Raw genomic sequence first — 18,230 nt, forward strand, 5'->3', positions numbered from 1 at the left:
CGGGTGCGTTATCAACACCTTCCTAGCTACAGCTACAAAGCACAGCAGGATGAGGGCTGCCGCAGGCCAGACCCGGTACAGCTTGGTGTGTGCAAGGCTGTAGAGCAGATTTGCCCCTGTAACTAGGAATTGTGTTTTCAGTAGTCAGTCTGCATTCTGTGTCGTCTTCCCTCACCTCCCTCAGCTGACTGAAGATAACTGAATCTTCCTTACCCCATCTAAAAACATGCTTGAGATAAGGTATTTTGAGGTTTACTACCAGGTAAAGAATAACAAGTCTTTAGGGTGCTACAGTGCTGCTGTGTAACAGCCAGCACTAACAGACACACAGAAGCCTTGTTTGTTTGACCTCGGCTATCATGCCATGAAATCTTTTCACCATCAGCATTCTTAACAAAAGTGAGACTGTGCTAATGAAGAACTGTGCCTTGTAATACGTGGAAGCGTGAGTGGCAAAACAGTGCCTGTACTGCATCAACCACTAAAATACCAAAAGAGCACTCAGCAGATGCATAGCTTCCTGAGTTTTCTCAGGCAACATTCCAAGGCTCACAGAAGGCGAAGCTACACTAGAGACTCCGGTACTAGGTGAATCCTGCAGAAGCGTCCCAGGTGACAGAGTCAAGGAAGATGAATAGAGGTTGTGTAGATTTCTTTGAGATACAAACTCAGAGGCATAAAGTGAAATTTTAGATTTTTTTCTATTATAAATATTAAACAAAAATCTTACAATTTATATAAAATCTTTACAATCTGTACACTTTTTCAATCTTCTCAAACAACATTAAAACAAAAAATTTTCAAGTTGCCATAGAGATCAGTTACAACAAAATAACAGGTCACTACTGTAACAGGAACCTATTTCCAAAAAAAAATACATAAGCTACTTTATAAGGCAGTTGTGTTTAATCTGAATATGAACAGTAGCACTGCCTTGAGTAATATCACAATTAACAATCTATTTACTTTTATCTTTAAAAGTTTAGAATTCACACTTAAAAACCAGTAGGGGGGGGACAGACACTTGTTTTAATTTCTTCCTACCTGTATGTACATGAAACACAGCTGAGCCTGGAGAATGAATAAAGGTGAGTGCTTTTCATTTCAATTAGCCATGACCAGATAAATTTCAGTATCACTGTTTGCTAACATGACTTTTAAACAGCACTTAGTACTTTAATTGTATCTTTTTTCCTAGCATTAAGCAGCTTGAAGATTAATACAGACGTGAGTGATTTTTGTTCAGTAGCTTTGTCAGTTTTAGCCGTATCCCTGTAGTCAGTTTCTGCTATTAGTCCTTCGTGCAGCAAAAAGCAAGTCCCAAAAGAAATAAGGGACTACCACCACAAAAAAGAGAAAGCTGTAAGGGGTTTGGGCAAACAGAGAACCTGAAGGTACTCTGAGCGCTCTGAAATTCTCCAGGTATCAACTGGCTTCTTTGAAGCAGGAAGTTTTCAGCATACACGAAGCACCACACACTTCCCTTTTAAGTCACTCAGATCATTTGTAGGAACAAGACAACAACACAGAAACATTAAGGTAGCATTTAAGACTGTACAAATCTGTGGTCATAACTAACTCAATTTTGAGTATTAAGTACTCAACCTAGTAACGCAGTAGCCTTTGGGCCAGCTGCTGATGTTAGGGAATTTTCTTTTTAAATAAGAGTTTGTTCATGATCTCCACCCGCCACCATAGACAAAGTATATGCACACACAAATTCTGTTAGAATCCAGAGTTTAGAACACAAGCAAGCAGTTATCTTTGCTGCACAACAAGATTTACGAGTCTTAGCTGCTCTTCTGGGTATTTTTGAAATACGTGAAATCTTCTTTGTTTTAATTGATGCAGAAACAGACTCTTCTTTGCTAAATGCCTGTTAGAAATACACCTTGCTGTAGGTCCCTGAATAGAGGACAAAATCAAGAAGCTGACAGAAAAGGGGCAAAGCAAGTTTGCAGATGTGACCTGAAAGCCATTCTGATTGCTTCACTGATCAAAGTGCAATTCCATGTTAATAATTCAGGTTTAGTGTGAGGAAAAAAAGCTGCACAACCTTCACAGCCACTGGTTTTTGTCCTATGCATTTCAGTTATTTACAGTAAGGTAACAGAAAATCTACTACTAAGGTTTCCCTCCATTTCTTTTTACTTTACATGGAGATGCAAGCACAATCCCAAGTTCAAAACAAGAATTTAGAATCACTAAATCAGCAAGTACTTTCAAATGGACTTTTTTATCAATAAAGCATTCATGTACTTCATAATGACTGTAAATTGTGGATGGCACATACATTTATACCACTCTGAACAGAAAGCACACATGCTATTGTAATAGGTTGACTAAATTCCTTCAATCTATAATGGACTTGTAACCTAAAAGTTTTTAGAGCATTAAGTGGACTGTGTAGATAAATGCATCGATGTCCTAAGTTTCTGATGTTTAAACGTGTGATGACAAATCCCTGTTTGATAAATGCAACCACATTTTACACAACTGTAGTATATAGATTCTCTTGGAGTGCAAATGCAATTTTAAAATTGGCTGTTCTGGCAAGTAGATTTATCAGTAACTTGCAAGACTGTTTTGTTGTCTCTTAACAGTATGTACACTTTGTAGCTTTAAGAAAACTAAGTAAGTTACCTCCCTAGCACCTTTTACTATACAAAATTTACACACATAACAGCACACTCATCTTGACTCTTTACCTAAAGTGCATGTGAAATCTAGGAGAGAAAAAATGAAGAAACCTTGGTTAGAACCAGGAGGTGTTAGGAGCTCTGGAATACAGTAACTATTGCACTGGGATTACTGTACAGTTTCCCTAATAATATGGCCTCATGTTTCCAATCCACAGTGGTGTCCGCTTTGACATGAGAGAAAAATAATATCAACCTTGTCCCCTATCCACTGTATGTAGACAAGTTATCCCTTAAGCCAAATAAGTAGGGCTAAGAACTCCAAGCTGTGGCATAGAACACAAAAATGAAAGCAGTATTCAATGTAAACTCTCTAGTCACATCATTTTACCTTAACAAGGTAAGTGTTTGAGCAGCAAGACTTCTAAAGCTCTGAAAGAGGTTTAAAAAAAATTACCAGTTTATCCTCAAGATTAAGAATCAAATAATCAAATACCATTAGCTTAACTGCTTAATATTCTTGTTAAAATTTGGAAATAAAGATGACCATTCACTTCATGATTTTAATTGGTTTCAGCCACAATGAGAAGGAACTGTTTCTCTTAATGGAGCATTTATACAGTTTTACTTAAATACTCAGCTTTATCAAACATTTGTTTCTACTAACCTGAATTTGGGCCAAATCTGAGGTGACACAGTCTTAAGAATAGCTACTTTGCCAGAACACTTGTAGAGTAAGGTGTGCTGCTGGCAGCCAAGTCACTGGGGAATCCACGTGGTCGTCATGAACAGAAATTTCAGCAACAATGTCACTCGTTTTAAAAGCAAACCCAGAATATTTTCACTGCACAGATAATGCTAAATTACCTTAAAAAGTCAAAGGAATGGGTTTATACATTTGGGAGTGTATGTTTAATATGGAGATGTGTTGAGGAAAGAGGATATTTCTATTTAATATCCTTCAGGCTCTCCAGTCTGTCTCTCTGGTTCACTTTGTAAAGCAGCTTTAACCCCTCCTTCAGTCTTACATTCTTGCAGAGGCAACTTCCTCTCTTGTCTGCTAGGAGCAGTCTCTGTGTTGTTGTAGGCTGTCAACTACATGGTTTCTTCTCTGGATTGTGAGAGACTCAATTGTTTTATGTGCCTGTTCCAGTTGGATCTTTAAACCTTCGTTGTCTGCCTTTAGAATATTTCTTTCCTAAACAAAAAATAAAAAGACAACAGTATAGTGTTTCGAATTTCTTTCAGGACTGTCTGGTTGTATGTTTAGGTTTAGTGGCATAAACATAAGTTGGAGTAGCTCTTATCAGTGTAACAGAACCAGCAACTTATTTGAATGTTTCCATAGTCAGTGATCTATCCTTTGTGTGTACTCTTAAAACTTCCCAGCAGCTGCTATCTGATGTCATGTCCACAACCTGCACTTATCCACCCTCCCCTGCTCCTCTCATAACAGCAGTAATCTAGGGAAAACAAGAACACAGCTCACACTTTACTGCTCTACTAATGCAGAAATTGATGCACAATAATCTAAAACAACATTAATTGATATCAGCTGCTGTTCAGTAATTGAGGTCAGGATCTGCTGAGGGAGCAAGGACAAGTGTAAATTGTGGGACTCACATGAACGGGACATTTTAAAGAATCAGTTCTGACAAGTACATCCACACTTCACATCCTTGTCTACGTTGAATGTACTGTTGATTGCAAGAGAAGTGGTCTGTACTGGAAGGTTGCTAATTGTCTTAATCCCTCTTTTAATAAATCAATCATCTTTCATAAAAAATGAGCTCACTTTATCAACAGCAAAGGATACTAGTACTAAAATTTATGCTTGAAATGAAGCATTGCTGGAGCCAAAGTGGCTAAGAATTTATGATGCCACTCATGGATTGTTCTGGCAATTAATTACACTGGAGTAAGGCAACACCTTCCCACCCAGCCACTCCCCCACACCCTCCAACCACTTTATGGCGCTGTCATGTAAAACAAAATTTCTTTCATGATGTATGTACCTGCTCAAGTTCCTGGTATGACGGTTTACAGCTGTGATGCTCCTCCTTCATTTTCTGGCTGGAGTCCTTGTTTTCCCATTTAACATAGGCCTTTTTGCGCCCTAGAATTGGGCTTGGACATGGGGATAGTGGAGCTGCCTGGAGATAAGGGTTTTCTGGCATCCTGTGTTCTTTCTTCTCTGTCTGCCTACGAGATACATCACCAGCCAGCAGTATGGGATCAGTCTGTATACCTTTATGAACCACAGCTGGTTTCAGTCTCACTGAGATTTTCTGAGCTGAGGAACCCATAAGCATAATGGTTCGGTCCTTGCTATCTTCATTGTGTTCCACTACTCCATTAGGAAATGTGAATGGTCCTTCTTCTTGTCCTGTAGAATACATATGGTAAATTGAGTCAAGATCTTATCCCAGGAATGGAGAAAACAGGAGGCCTAGTAATTAAACATGATTTCAATAAATAAAACATTTATTCTTCATTGATTTTACATTCATTTGTCTCCAAAATAGGTGTCTCTGGAAGTTTCTCAACGTTGTGTCACTTGGAACAACTCTTTCCCCTGTCTCAGTAACATGAATATGGATCAGTAAGAGGAAAACAGGTGTACCATCAAGGTCAGCTAGAGAAAAACCTCTAGGTGACTAAGAGGTTTTACACAGACCACTGATCTTAGTGATTGGTCTGGAAGATTGGATTGGAAGATTAAACCTGGGTGCTAGTTCAGCATGCTTTACCACTGAAGGTTGAGGTACTCCACTTTTTCACCTCAGTCTTCACTGGCAATCTCTCTTCCCACACCTCTCGTGAGGATGGGCCGCAAGACGGGGACTGGGGGAGCAAAGTCCCTCCCACTGTAAGAGAAGATCAAGTTCTTGACCACCTGAGGAACCTGGACATACATAAGTCTATGCAGCCTGATGAGATGCATCGCAGAGTCCTGACGCAATTGGCTGATGTAGGTGCCAAGCCACTCTCCATATTTGAAAAGCCATGGCAGTCAGGTGGAGCCCCTTGATGACTGGGAAAAGGGAAACATTACACCCATTTTTAAAAAGAGTAGAAAGGAGGCCCCTGGGAACTACAGACCTGTCAGCCTCACCTCTGTGCCTGAGAAGATCATGGAGCAGATCCTCCTAGAAGCTGTGCTAAGGCACACGAAGGACAGGGAGGTGATTTGAGACAGCCAGCATGGCTTTACCAGGGGCAAGTCCTGCCTGACTAACCTAGTGGCCTTCTATGATGGAGAGACTAGAGCAGTGGACAAGGGAAGAGATACAGCTTGCTTAATATAAGGAGAAAAGAAGAGAGAAGTGTAGATTTTTCATTTCTGATTAAATGAAAGACAGATGGACGAAGAGGAATTGTAGATTAAGCTACTGAAGTGGAAAAATAAACACAATTAGCTCATGGTTTTCCTAGCACGCAGGTACATAAGTAAACTGGCTTTATAAACTCCACATTGAAATCTGAGTCAGCATTGCAGCAGTGCAGTAGTTGCTTAATGTGACAACAGTAGTAAAAACGAGTGTACCAAGACCTGCTTGTCACGAGGTGAAAGATTCAAGGGAACCTGTCAGCTGTTCAGTTCATGGCATCTAGTTCTCCTGAGAGCCTAGCAGAAGATTTACCCAGTTTTTGTGGAATTTGTGCACCATGCATGGAGTAGTGTGATGAGAGATGTCCCAGAAAGGGAGACCTTACTTATTCAGATTAGAACTGAAATGGTGTTACTTGGTACAGGCTCACTTACGCCTGGTTCTAGTTTATACATTGATAAAACACTGCAGTTAACTAACAAAACCTAAAGTGATGCTGTACAACTCAGCTTCAAAAGAAAAAGGAGCAAAGGAAAGATTACCTAGACCTTTTGATCTTTTTAATGTTATTTTTTCTCACCATGGAATTGCTCTTTGATTCCTACTGGGCAGAGGCTTGAAGCAAGAGCAGATGTCGGGCTGCTGTCTGTAACTGAAGTTTTGGGTCTTCTCTTGCACTCTATCACAACCAGGTCTTTGCATTGCTTGTGACAGTTCATTCCACAGTCTGTAAACAAAACAAAGTTTACAGGATTCAGTGGCTCTGTTGTAGCATCTAAGATCAGGTCTCACACTCTGTTGCCTCCCCAGTAGGCAGGAAAGCTTCTTTGGTGCTCTCTACAACATACGTCTGGTAAACAGACCAACAACATCCCTTTGCTATATACATCTAAAACTCCTTTTCATTGTGAAAATACAAAATAGCAACATTCAGACACAACAGTGTTCCGACTGTCAGAGTTACAGAGAAAGCAGATACCTGTATGAGCAAGAAAACTCTGCAAAACACGTTGTGAACGGGCTGCACAGTTTTCACAGTGTTGGTGTTTGCGACCATTGGAATAGAAGGGTCTGTTCCCAAACCCTCTGAATTCAGCAAAGGGTTAGAGCTATCAGTTACAAGTTCCTTCTTCTAGACCATCCATCTGTCATACTCTTCTTGAATCAGTCTGCTCCTCCCTGAGAGGCCAGATTAAATAGGCCCATAGACATAGCAATGGATCTCAGGACGATCAGGCTTTTTGTCATTCACCATCAATTATAGATTAAAACTGACAAAGCATAAAGTAACTTACCTTTGCATCTGTATCCTTGTTTAATGACTCCCCACAGCTGAAATTCAAACAAACAGGAAGACTATGTATTAATATATTTCTCTACGCATTTGATCTCTCCAGATATAAAAATCCTCTAAAAGCTCCACTCATTTCTAAGATCTGAGCACCTGCAGAATATCTTGGTTTTCTACCCTTTTAATGGTAAGGTAAAAACATGAACTATTTACCACTTTAGCACAAGGTAAACAGATTATTTTACGTGTGTTTCTCAAACACAAACAAAATACCTTGAGCTAGTCGCCAATGAATACGTCAGCAGATCTGACAGCCCCCAGAGAAGTTGTGGAGCTGGAGTAAATGGAGAATTCTCTCCCGGCACCCTTGTTTGATCCCAATTAAACTGGGGATTGGTAGAACAGTCAGTTTTACTAAATCTTTCTGTGCCACAGGCAGGGGGCATGTCATGTCTGTATCAGAACATGAGTTCTAACAGCCCCATGGAATGGAAGGCTCTGGATTCAGAAGGTTTACCTGAGACTGCATTTGCTGACACTACCGAACACCACAAAGTAGGAGCCATGTTTAAACAGATAATAGTACTGCCAAGAGGGGTGTAAAGGGTACCTTAAATAGCTACACAGGCAGAAGCATGGTGTTCTGTATAGCTTCACTGGTGTATTATATAGGTCCATATGTGTATACGACACATGGTGATTATGAGACTAAAAAAAGGCATTATTCCAAACAACATTAACATAATTTTCTAAAAAGTAAGCTTACAAATCCAGCACAGTTGTCGCAGAAAGTAGGCCTTAAGTAAGTGGTCTCTTGGAAGTTGTGAGCAAACCCAAGTCCTAACTTGGAATAGATTGAGCTAGCCCTCATAAAGTAAGCTGTTATTTCATCCCTGCTAATCAGACCTTCCCTGAAAATAAACAAGAAAAGTTGTTTGTGAGACACACATTTTCTTAAAAGCATAAGGAGAATTAAACATATCTTTCTTCGCAATTTATAATGGCAATAGTTTCATGGGCCAAAAACTACAGTGATCTCAGTAATCTTGTCAGCTGCTCCCAAAGTCTACAGAAGCTTATCCACACATTTCAAATGCAGCCCGTAAGGATAAGCGAAATATCTGCGGATGTGACGCAACCTCGAAACTGCTTCACAGAAAACCTCTGAATTATCACACCTGTATTTTTCCATCCCTTAATGTGTTAAGAAAAATGTTCTTGATTTGACTAAAATATACATTTGCCAATTCTCTATTTCTGAGGGACAGGTTCATCTTAGGAAAGTTATTTAGTAGTATATACTGAATATCACTCAAAAAAATATTTCTTTTTTTATTATCTGTTCTTCCTCCTATATCAGCCCAGTTACCACTGCTGTAAGTTCATGAAGATGTCATTCACAACATATTTACAACATGCTTTCGTCAGTTACGTTCTGACTTCTATTTGTGGGTGAAGAGGATGATATTATCAACCTAATGATAGAAATAAAATTTAAACACAAAACCCCCCCAAACTCCTCCCAAAATAGATGCTACGAAGCTGACAAGCAGAACTATGTACTCACCAGTCCTTAGCCATTACACAAAACGAGAATGGAAAACTGGCAGCTATCTTTTCAAATTCTTCCTGGGAAATGTATCCATCCTGATCATGGTCATAATTTTTGAAGACAGACTGTGCAAAATAATAGCAGAATAGCTTATAATAAAGATGGGCTGAATTATCACTTTACAAAGTCTCCGCAACATTTATGGATTTCCTCTCCCACTTTCTCACAGTATCTATCAAACAGTGCAACAGTCTAACTGCTTTTTTTGCTTGAGATTAAAGAAGCATTATGATTTCTTGATTTGTAGCAAAATGTAGATAAGTCAACATAGGCTGGACTAAGTGCTTCACTACACAATGACAGCTCTTTAGTTTTGCTTTAAGATCGTTATGTTCAGGCCTACATACACAACTTGTACTAACGCTCTCAATTAGTGCTCTCAGTGATGATCCCTGTAGCCAAATCAGTGTACCTGCCTAGCTTGTTTCATCAGGTCTATGTTATGTAAAAAGTAGTTATGTGACAGAATTGTCATGTAGACACTTATTTCCACTTGTGGAACAACATTACTGTTTGTCTCTGGCCCTAAGACAAGGAGCACACCTAGGCCAAACTTAGAAATACATTCCAAAACAGCATGTATCAAAGGATACCTAGCAATATTTAGAAGGAAAAGAGATGAAGCAGGGATGCAAAGATAAACTCTTTACCTCTTGCTGTCAGTTTTGGAATCAATCACCTGATCTTACCAAATGGTTTCCAGTAAAGCGAGTGACCCAAAAGAGAAAGAAAAAGCAATGGCTGCCAGTAACAAAGCCATTGAGAGACCCACTTTCAGATTCCGCCAATAACATTCTGTTGGAGCCCTTGGCTCCTTGGAAGAATGACTCTGGAAGTATATAAACCAGCATTCACACTCCCCACTGGCTCCTTAGCCATTCAAGGAATTTTCTTCCACGCCTCGGGGGACGCTGCTACTATTTATAGCTAGGAAGAAACGTCTTATTTGCGAGGACAGAAGTGCTTACAAATTCAGCACAGCTTTGAATGTGTCCAGTATTTTCTCCCTTCCTTGTATCTTGTCATACCTAGAGATAAAGGCTACGACTGATCGTAAGGTAAATGGGCCAGTCATACTTACATCTACCATCCTCTGAACATGTTTGCTGACAGTTTTTGGATCAGGTTTTGGGGCTACTCCTGAGGCCCAGTCTGCAACTACAGGTGGTCTGGAAGGTGTCAAAGGCTAGAATAAATTGAACGATTTTCAGTATTACACTTCTTTCGTTTGTGACAATGGACTATGTGATACAGGACTGCAGAAATGGCCCGTCAGACCCAACATCATAGTTTTGATAATTACGTGGTACTTCAGAGAAAGCTCTTCCCTAAACTGTCCAAAACACTGGTCATTCTTTAAATTGTCACAGTTCACTGGCAGCCCTGTAAATTCACCATCTTTTCCATATTTATAAAACAAGATCAAAACTATGATACAGCACTCATGGGTTTCATCATTTGAATCACATAAGAATTCTTCATTTAAAAATCAGTATCAATTACCAAGATTGAGCCTGATGTCACGTCTCTACACAAGTAACTTCATTTGTGTTTGTGTTCTTATTATAAGACCTGATACAGTGTCAACTCTCCCACATACTCTAGCTTAGGCTTCATCATCAACCAAACAATTTATGCTTTAACAGATTTTGCTTGGTCTATAAAGCTAAAATGTTTTCAATTTAGCACAAAAATAATGCAAGGGATAAAAGTTACATTACTCATAAAAAAGTCTTTTTTGCTAAGAATCTGTAAAGGCTCTTACGGCAGCTCGGTGACTTCGTGGCTCTCGTGCATATGAAAGTTCATAAATTTCATCTTCTGTGTAGTAAAGATCAAGGGACAGCTGAAAACAAACACATTAGTTTAATCCCAAAACAGTCACTACTACTTCATATACTTATTCCTGGTATCCATTATTATTTTTTGGTGGACTAATTTTTAATTTAGGATGCACCTAAAAAAAAAAAAAAAAAAAGTACTTGAGCTGCACAGATGTTCACAGTGATTTGAAATGGGTACATTTTTAAATTCCAGACTGATATTTCCATTATCTGGAAATACTTAACACTACATGGCTACAGTCATTAGCACAGCGAGTGACTCTAGGCATACTTAGCAGTCAGTTAACAAGTAACCTGAAAAAAACTGTGACTCCCATAATATTCAAGTGGTCTATCCTGCAACTAAGTACAAAAGCACCATTCCAATGAAACTGTCCATCAACTCAAATTCTCAGAAAACTGTTGTTTGAACATGCCATATTTATCCAATCCAGCTGTGACCATGTTGAACTAAGTAGTATATGGTAAGAATAAAAGATGGACTTGCATATATTCAGTGAGAACCTTTAGCTGTCAACAACAGTTATATAAAAGTGAGAAACATTACACCTGGGTAAATAAAGGAATTTGAAAAAAATTACCCAATTTATACCTTTGCTTTTGCATGTGTCCTGGAAAATATTTACTGACTGGAAACAAATTTCAAGCTAAGATTAAAGACTGGTAACATCACACTTTTTGAATATTTATATGAAAATATTCACACTAGACATCTGACTGAATAGAAAAGCCAGATGTAAATGTGTTACAAGCCTCAAACTATGACAAGTCCAAACAAAGTATAAACTTGTTATAGAGAGTCAAGAATGCAGCAGTCATATGTATTCAACATAAGATACCAAAATAAGGTGTTTTATCCAATCAATAACCTTACTCAAATTGCAGATATGCAATAACTTTCTTGTAAACAACTGCAAGAATTACTGTTTTAGTAATAATTTTAGATTCTTAAACTAGTTTCCGACGCTCAGAAAACAAATGTTACGATACTTCTATGAATTGTTGACTTATGTACACAATACAAACTGATTTGACTGCTAATGGGAAAGCATATGATTAAAGGAAACAGAAGAAGGAGAAAGATTGCTGGAAAAATCAGGGAACAAACAGGAAAATTATGTGCCCTGGGATATTAGCAGATTCAAAGCTCCTGCTTTGAAATGAAGTATTCCTTTAATTTATGTCCTGTCATATATAGCTGCATGAAATTGTGGCCAAAGTTCGGTGTATTTGTAATAGCCATTTTTAGAAAACATTATTTTTTAAAAAAAAAACAAACAGGGGACAATAATTTGAGACAAAATATTTACAACACTTAGCAGGAAGAAATTCACCACTTTATGTAGCTCTATTTCAGGCTCTGGGCGTATGTGCTTTATTTCACACACAATCACTCCCAGAGAGAACAAATATAAGCATTTTTATTCATCAGCTTTTTGCTGAAGCAGAGCTTGTAACCAGAAAGTAGAAGCTGCCTATCTACTTTTCCCAAGCTAAGGTACTTGTTAAGGCCAAAACCTGAGAAACACGAAAGGTACATTTACTATTTTATTAAAAGGTAGTATTTTTACTTACTAGGAGGAGTTAAAACTACTGTTGTGACATACGTCCTACGTAGCACCAATTTTGCTAGTAACATGGCACTAACTAGACATGACTGGAAGAGTAATACAACTATATTTGGCTAATGTTTATGTCAGACAGTTTTTTTAGTATCAGAAGAAACTTGTCTAGAAATGTTTAACCCTACACATCTTGAGGAACGAACTTTCATGTGAGTTTGTGTGTTCAACTCAAGGAAGCTTTGTATGCAATCTTCTGCCTCCAAGGTGTATCTAAGCAAGCTTTCCACCTTTCTCCCTGTTTAGGCTTAACCAGCAGAAAACACAGAGGGCTTCCTTAAAGTACAGAGAGAATGCATACTACTATAGCAAAGTAGAAATAACTATTTCCTTCCCTTATAAAAATAATTGGAAGCATACTGCTGAACAGGCACCTCTACCCTTGCTGCCAGATAAATCAGTATCACTAACTTTTTCTCTTCTATTATTGTACATTTTCTTAAGGAAAAAAAAAATCTTATGATATTATGTATTTATAATTAATGGAATTCTCTACTAGTTGAAAGGTATATGAAATTATTTTTTAAATGGAAGTATTTATCTCATCTAACATACTTACTGTAAGCAAATGAACAAGGTCCATATTAGCCTCCAGAGGAAGTGGCATTTCCTGGAGTTGTATCAGCTCATTTATGTGGTTATACAGAGCATACAGTTTGTATATGTTAATTTTTTTGTCCTCTAAGTAGTCTGGCATGCCCTCATAAAGTGATATCAAGTCTTTCAGGTGGACTCCAAGGATTGGGATCTTAAAGTTACTGCACTCATTATAGGCACGTCTGTAACTATCATAATTTCTGTAAGATGAAAGCAGTTCTGTCATTTCATTAAACACCTAAAAAAAAAAAAAAAGAAAACAAAACAAAAAAATAATCAAAATTGGTTACTATTTTTGTTCTGGTCATACAGCACAAGAATTCCCCATGTTAAGGGGTTTACTCACAATGACTCTTGAAACAGATTTTAAAACTTTAGGCTTAAAATGAAATCTAGGTATTCATCTCACCTAATTTAACTAACTATAATATGTAATTATAGACAGTTAATCTGTAGCCTAATCCACAGTGCTGGTCTACCTACACTGACTCTCAAATCAAGGGGATGCGTATGCACTTAATGCATAAGCACAGCACAAGCTTTCTGACCTTCATAAAAGCAACCAACTTCACCTCAAAATGTGCAATGCACTTCTCTGGCTTCCAGGTCACCATCTGAAATTGCTGGAATTGGAAAGTCCTGGCAGAAAAACCCTACGCTGTGCTATGGTCTCACCAGCGCATGCCCAGAACTCATACTGCAGTTCAAGGCGGCACATCTGCGCTTTTAAGAAAACTTTTTTTCCATGGAAATTAAGATGAAACAGTATATTGGACATGTTTTAAAGGCCAAATAAATCTAAGTCTAGAAATATAAATATTTCCCTTGTCTAAAACTATACAGGTACAAAGCTGACTCTTAACATTATAAAATCAATGGATCAATGTTTTCTTGTGGAAGTTCCTGTCTAACCCCTTGATTTTTAACCTTCACAAACTGTTCACTATTGTTAAAGTGTGTCCTCAAGTCATTAATTACCAGTCTTTAATATTTACCTGCTTTCTGTCAGCACACGTATATAATTTCTTGATGCAAAAAGTTATTCAAATGATGGACACACTCCTCATAATGACAAAATTTGTAAAACAACATGATTCTAAAACAAGCTTGCCAACTGGTTTTATTGATCTTAAGAGCTGCAACCATTATCAGTGCGAGGTCCTACTTCACAGAATCACAGAATGGCAGGGGTTGGAAGGGACCTCTGGAGATCATCTAGTCCAACCCCCCTGCTAAAGCAGGTTCACCTACAGCAGGTCACACAGGACCGTGTCCAGGCAGGTTTTTCATATCTCCAGGGAAGGAGACTCCACAAGCTCCCTGGGCAGCCTGTTCCAGCGCTCTGCCACCCTCAGTGTAAAGAAGTTTTTCCCTCATGTGCTGGTCTATAATCGAGTTATGCACTGTTCATTCAAGCTGATCATACTGTGATCAAAACAGGTTCATTAGATACCTATATGAAATCTTTCAGGCCCCAAACAAGACAAAATAATAAAGCATATTAGTCTCTTAAGAAGAAGTCTCTTATGAAGTCATTTCATTGCTAAAAAATTATGCTTTCCTTCACAGCCGGAATCTCAGCAAACAATATATCCATCTGTATTTCACAAGAATTTAATTGGAAATTACAACCGATTCCTACCATTCCACTGTATGTGTGTGTATTAGGGCTAAGTTTGTTCAAGTCTGAACTAGACAAAATCTGTCATAGGGAAAGATCAGATGAACAGAACCAGTCCTTTCAGTTTTAAACGCAAAGTGCAGAGCTCTGTGCTAGCATTTCATAGACTCAGGATGGTAGGTGTTGCTATGAATGATAATAGTTTTGTTTTCAAATGTTCTAGGCTCCAAGTGTCTGCTTTCATGTTTGAATGCTATTCTGTACTACTGCACTTAAATGAAAATGCAGCTCGTCACATGTGAGTATTAAAAGAGAACCTTTAGAGAAGCTATACAAATCTTGAAGAAAGCTGGGGTTGGAAGCATAGGAGTAACTGGTGTCGTAGAGATGAAATGACAAAGGAAAACCCTCCAAAACCAAAGGAAGTCTTCCTTTTTCTTTTTTTCTGTCTTTCCATCTTATCCAATGAAGTAAGGTTGTTTTTTCTGTGTGCAATGACAAAAAAGTTAAAGATTATCTTATTTGTAAAACTTAGAGGAGCAATACCAACCTTAATTACATCATGAGGAACACATGAGCTTGTTTCCTTGAGTCTGGAAATGGAACTGTGACAGAGACCTCCTATCACTGCCATTAATGTATTGAAATTCTGCAGCTGGTGGAGCTTCTGTGTTGACATACAAAAAAATCAGTACTTTAATTAGTAAGTTGTTGTTCAATAAAGTTCAAGTTGTTCAATATGCACATCCAAATTCTACATTTCCTGTATTATCTTCCCTTAAAATCTTACAAGTTTTGTGCCACTATCCATTTGACTTCATTCCTTTTACTGTGTGCAACATACTTACTCTGTTGTTATTACATCAGGTATTAATTCTGCAGATACAGTAAGTCTTCAAAGTACTTCCTCAGTAATTCTCCCTCTTCCCACAGTCTACCACAACTAGGAAACACTGTCTATCATCTTGGTTATAACGGCAGTTGAATTAGTATGCAAAGAATAGCAATAGGACCATAGCTTTGCTTCTATCTGGTAAGGCGTATCTGGTAGAAATGCTTCTAATTATGGCCAAAGGCACGATAGCCGTTCACGCTTTGGAAAGGTACACAGTCACAGCTTGGAAACTCACTAGCTGATTCAAAAGCGAGTCTAGATCTCAGAGAAAACAATTTATTCAGAATGGATATGAGAAAGTCATGGTGTCATGACACTGTAATATCCAAATACTTGGTATGAAACCACAGCACACACAAATATACATGCTGTATGTATGAACCAGGAGACCAGTGCCAACACTCCCAGCTGACCCTACAGTAGAAGTGTGGGAAGAACAACTAAAGGGCTGTATCAGAGAAAGACAAAATAAAATTTACGTTAAAATTTAACTGACCTGGGCAACATGAATGAACTTGATGAACACTTCAGCCCGAAGCTGTGGTGTTGGTCTGCTGAGAACCATAAGCTGTACCCACTGAGAGATTCCATTGCAAAGAGCAATTGATCTTTCCATTGTTGGATTCTCCTTCACACAACTATTCATAATGTAGTTTTGATAATCTGAGAACTTAAAAAAAAAAATGTATATGGAAACTCACCTACAGTTTCATCTACCTTACTATCTGTGTGCAGATACAGGTCTGCTTTTCAAATGAAATAAAAAAAGCAAGTTCAATGAAATTAATATAAGACTGAGATAAGACCATTAAGAATGAGGGCTACAGATTCCATAATATTTGTAATACAGCTTGTGAGATTCTCTTATTTAACCAAAGCGATCTAAAATTGTTCAGTAGGCAGCTTTATGTGACAAATAGATTATTTTTTTTAAAGGCATTCTTCCCATTAAGATCAAAGAGAAGCAATCATTTGTTTTTGTTGATGCAATGTTTATCCATTCTTTTGATTTATTCATCAACAAGAATACACACGAATTTGAATTATCAGAAAATGTGACAAGGGATTTATACATCCTCTTTACTACGACCGCCAATACTAACATTTTACCAAAAACATTCATAGCTGTAATAAACACATATTCTTTTCTTAAGGCCACAGGAATATGCTGAATGGCATTGATCCTTAAGAAAAGGTCAACAATTGTCAGGCTGCTGTTCGTTTCTTGCTCTCCCTCTCTCACTTCCTCTCCACTTTTTAACTTTTTCACATCCATTTAATAAGAACTATTAACACTTTAAAAAGCAGATATGACAGCAGACATGTCCTCTTATTAAGTTAAAAATGGAAGAAACATTAACAGTAATAAGTAGAGCTGTCTCTGAGATTACATAGTACTTACTTACAACCGCTGTTCAAATTTTGAACCCCAGCCAGATTTGTCTGCATCTTGAAATTTAAGCAACTACTCTACACAGATAGATGATTTTTTCAATATCTGACTACATAATTATGGACTTCATAGCAGTTTCAGTACAATTACGAATCAGTTCGATTAGTTTATAGTTTGTTCTCAGCAACTCTCTTCTTCAGAAAATAATTTTTTTTTTAAACGCTGAACAAATTTATATCTAACATACTACTTAAAGTTTCAAAATAATTTTGTGCAAGAAATTATTAATGAGGTCAATTGTAACAGGACTGTTAGTGGCAGATAATGGTAAAGAACTCCAGGTACATAAATAATGCAAGAGTCTGGTATTCCAATGACTAACTTATTAGGCTCAACAGGAAAGCAGAATCCAGATTCTTACAAAAGTGTGTAGCCTCCCTGTATTTTATAACTATAAATTAAAATGGTTTCCAAACACCAGCATACCTGCAGTCATTAGTCTGTGAACACCACTCCCTGCATTTTTCCTTGCTGCAAGATACATGGTGTCTCGGGGAAGATTTTGCTGTGTGCTGTCTATGTTCAGGGGATCAAGTATTCCTTTCCGACTTTCAAATGACCGAACCTATGAATAGTTATTCTAGTGACTGATAACACAGCAGGTCATTTGTGGCCTTTCTCCCAGTATATGCTGCCATATTAGAACAACAAAAGGATTCTGTGGCTTAGTGAATCATAAACACATTCTGCAAAGAGTTAAGAATATAGCTATTTATTAATTACACATATTCTGATCTGAGGTCTTGGTAAACTCAGTTTATACCAAAACATATGCAGGGACCCTGCATATAAAATGTATACAAGTATGTAACTGTTGGAAGTCTATGACACATCTGACACTCTGACTGCAATCATACTTGTTATGCTCATTAGTCATTAATTACTTTATGTCTGCACAGACCTTGAAAATGTTAAGAGTTGCGTAAGCTTTGCATATTATTACTGCCTACAGGCAGCAATCTGTGCATGACTTTGGTTCTATGGCTTTTTCAATTTAACACAAAACATGAAGAGTCATGTACTGTCAGCTCAAAATAAAGTTCGCTAACAGACAATTGTGATATCTTCCACAATCTATTGAGAACCCCTTTCCTTGCAAGACTTCATCTTCAAATTGTAGCGTTTAAAAAACCCAAAACAACACAAAACTAAATAACCAAATCAAAAAACCCTAAAAAACCCACTTTGCTTATCACACTGACTTTGCAACTATCTTAGATTTTGGTCTCTAATGTTCATTTTTCTTTTGTGAACTGTATCAGGTTTGAATAGAAGTAATGTTGCAGCATACAAGGATGCAAGTGAAGCCAAGGTGCATAGGGAA

At 37.8% G+C, this 18,230-nt stretch overlaps 1 protein-coding gene across 2 annotated transcripts in view; it reads right to left on the minus strand.

Moving 5' to 3' along the window:
• Window positions 1-3,647: 3,647 nt before the first annotated feature.
• The window catches only part of RASGRP1 (RAS guanyl releasing protein 1), a 40,535-nt gene continuing 25,952 nt past the window's right edge, over window positions 3,648-18,230 (minus strand). Inside the window, exons 7-17 of one of the 2 annotated variants that reach the window (XM_086461973.1) lie at window positions 15,950-16,123; window positions 15,109-15,225; window positions 12,900-13,175; window positions 10,640-10,720; window positions 9,956-10,060; window positions 8,830-8,939; window positions 8,029-8,173; window positions 7,267-7,303; window positions 6,552-6,698; window positions 4,655-5,025; window positions 3,648-3,837 (exon numbers count right to left, since the gene is read on the minus strand). In XM_086461973.1, the coding sequence (XP_086318099.1) occupies window positions 3,700-3,837; window positions 4,655-5,025; window positions 6,552-6,698; window positions 7,267-7,303; window positions 8,029-8,173; window positions 8,830-8,939; window positions 9,956-10,060; window positions 10,640-10,720; window positions 12,900-13,175; window positions 15,109-15,225; window positions 15,950-16,123 (1,701 nt within the window). In that variant the 3' untranslated portion in view covers window positions 3,648-3,699. Of the gene's footprint in view, window positions 3,838-4,654; window positions 5,059-6,551; window positions 6,699-7,266; window positions 7,304-8,028; window positions 8,174-8,829; window positions 8,940-9,955; window positions 10,061-10,639; window positions 10,721-12,899; window positions 13,176-15,108; window positions 15,226-15,949; window positions 16,124-18,230 lie in introns of both variants that reach the window. The other variant, XM_086461972.1, reaches the window with a different exon arrangement.

This window comes from Leptosomus discolor, chromosome 3 (assembly GCF_034619465.1).
Source record: "Leptosomus discolor isolate bLepDis1 chromosome 3, bLepDis1.hap2, whole genome shotgun sequence".
In the NCBI taxonomy this organism is placed as follows: domain Eukaryota; kingdom Metazoa; phylum Chordata; class Aves; order Leptosomiformes; family Leptosomidae; genus Leptosomus; species Leptosomus discolor.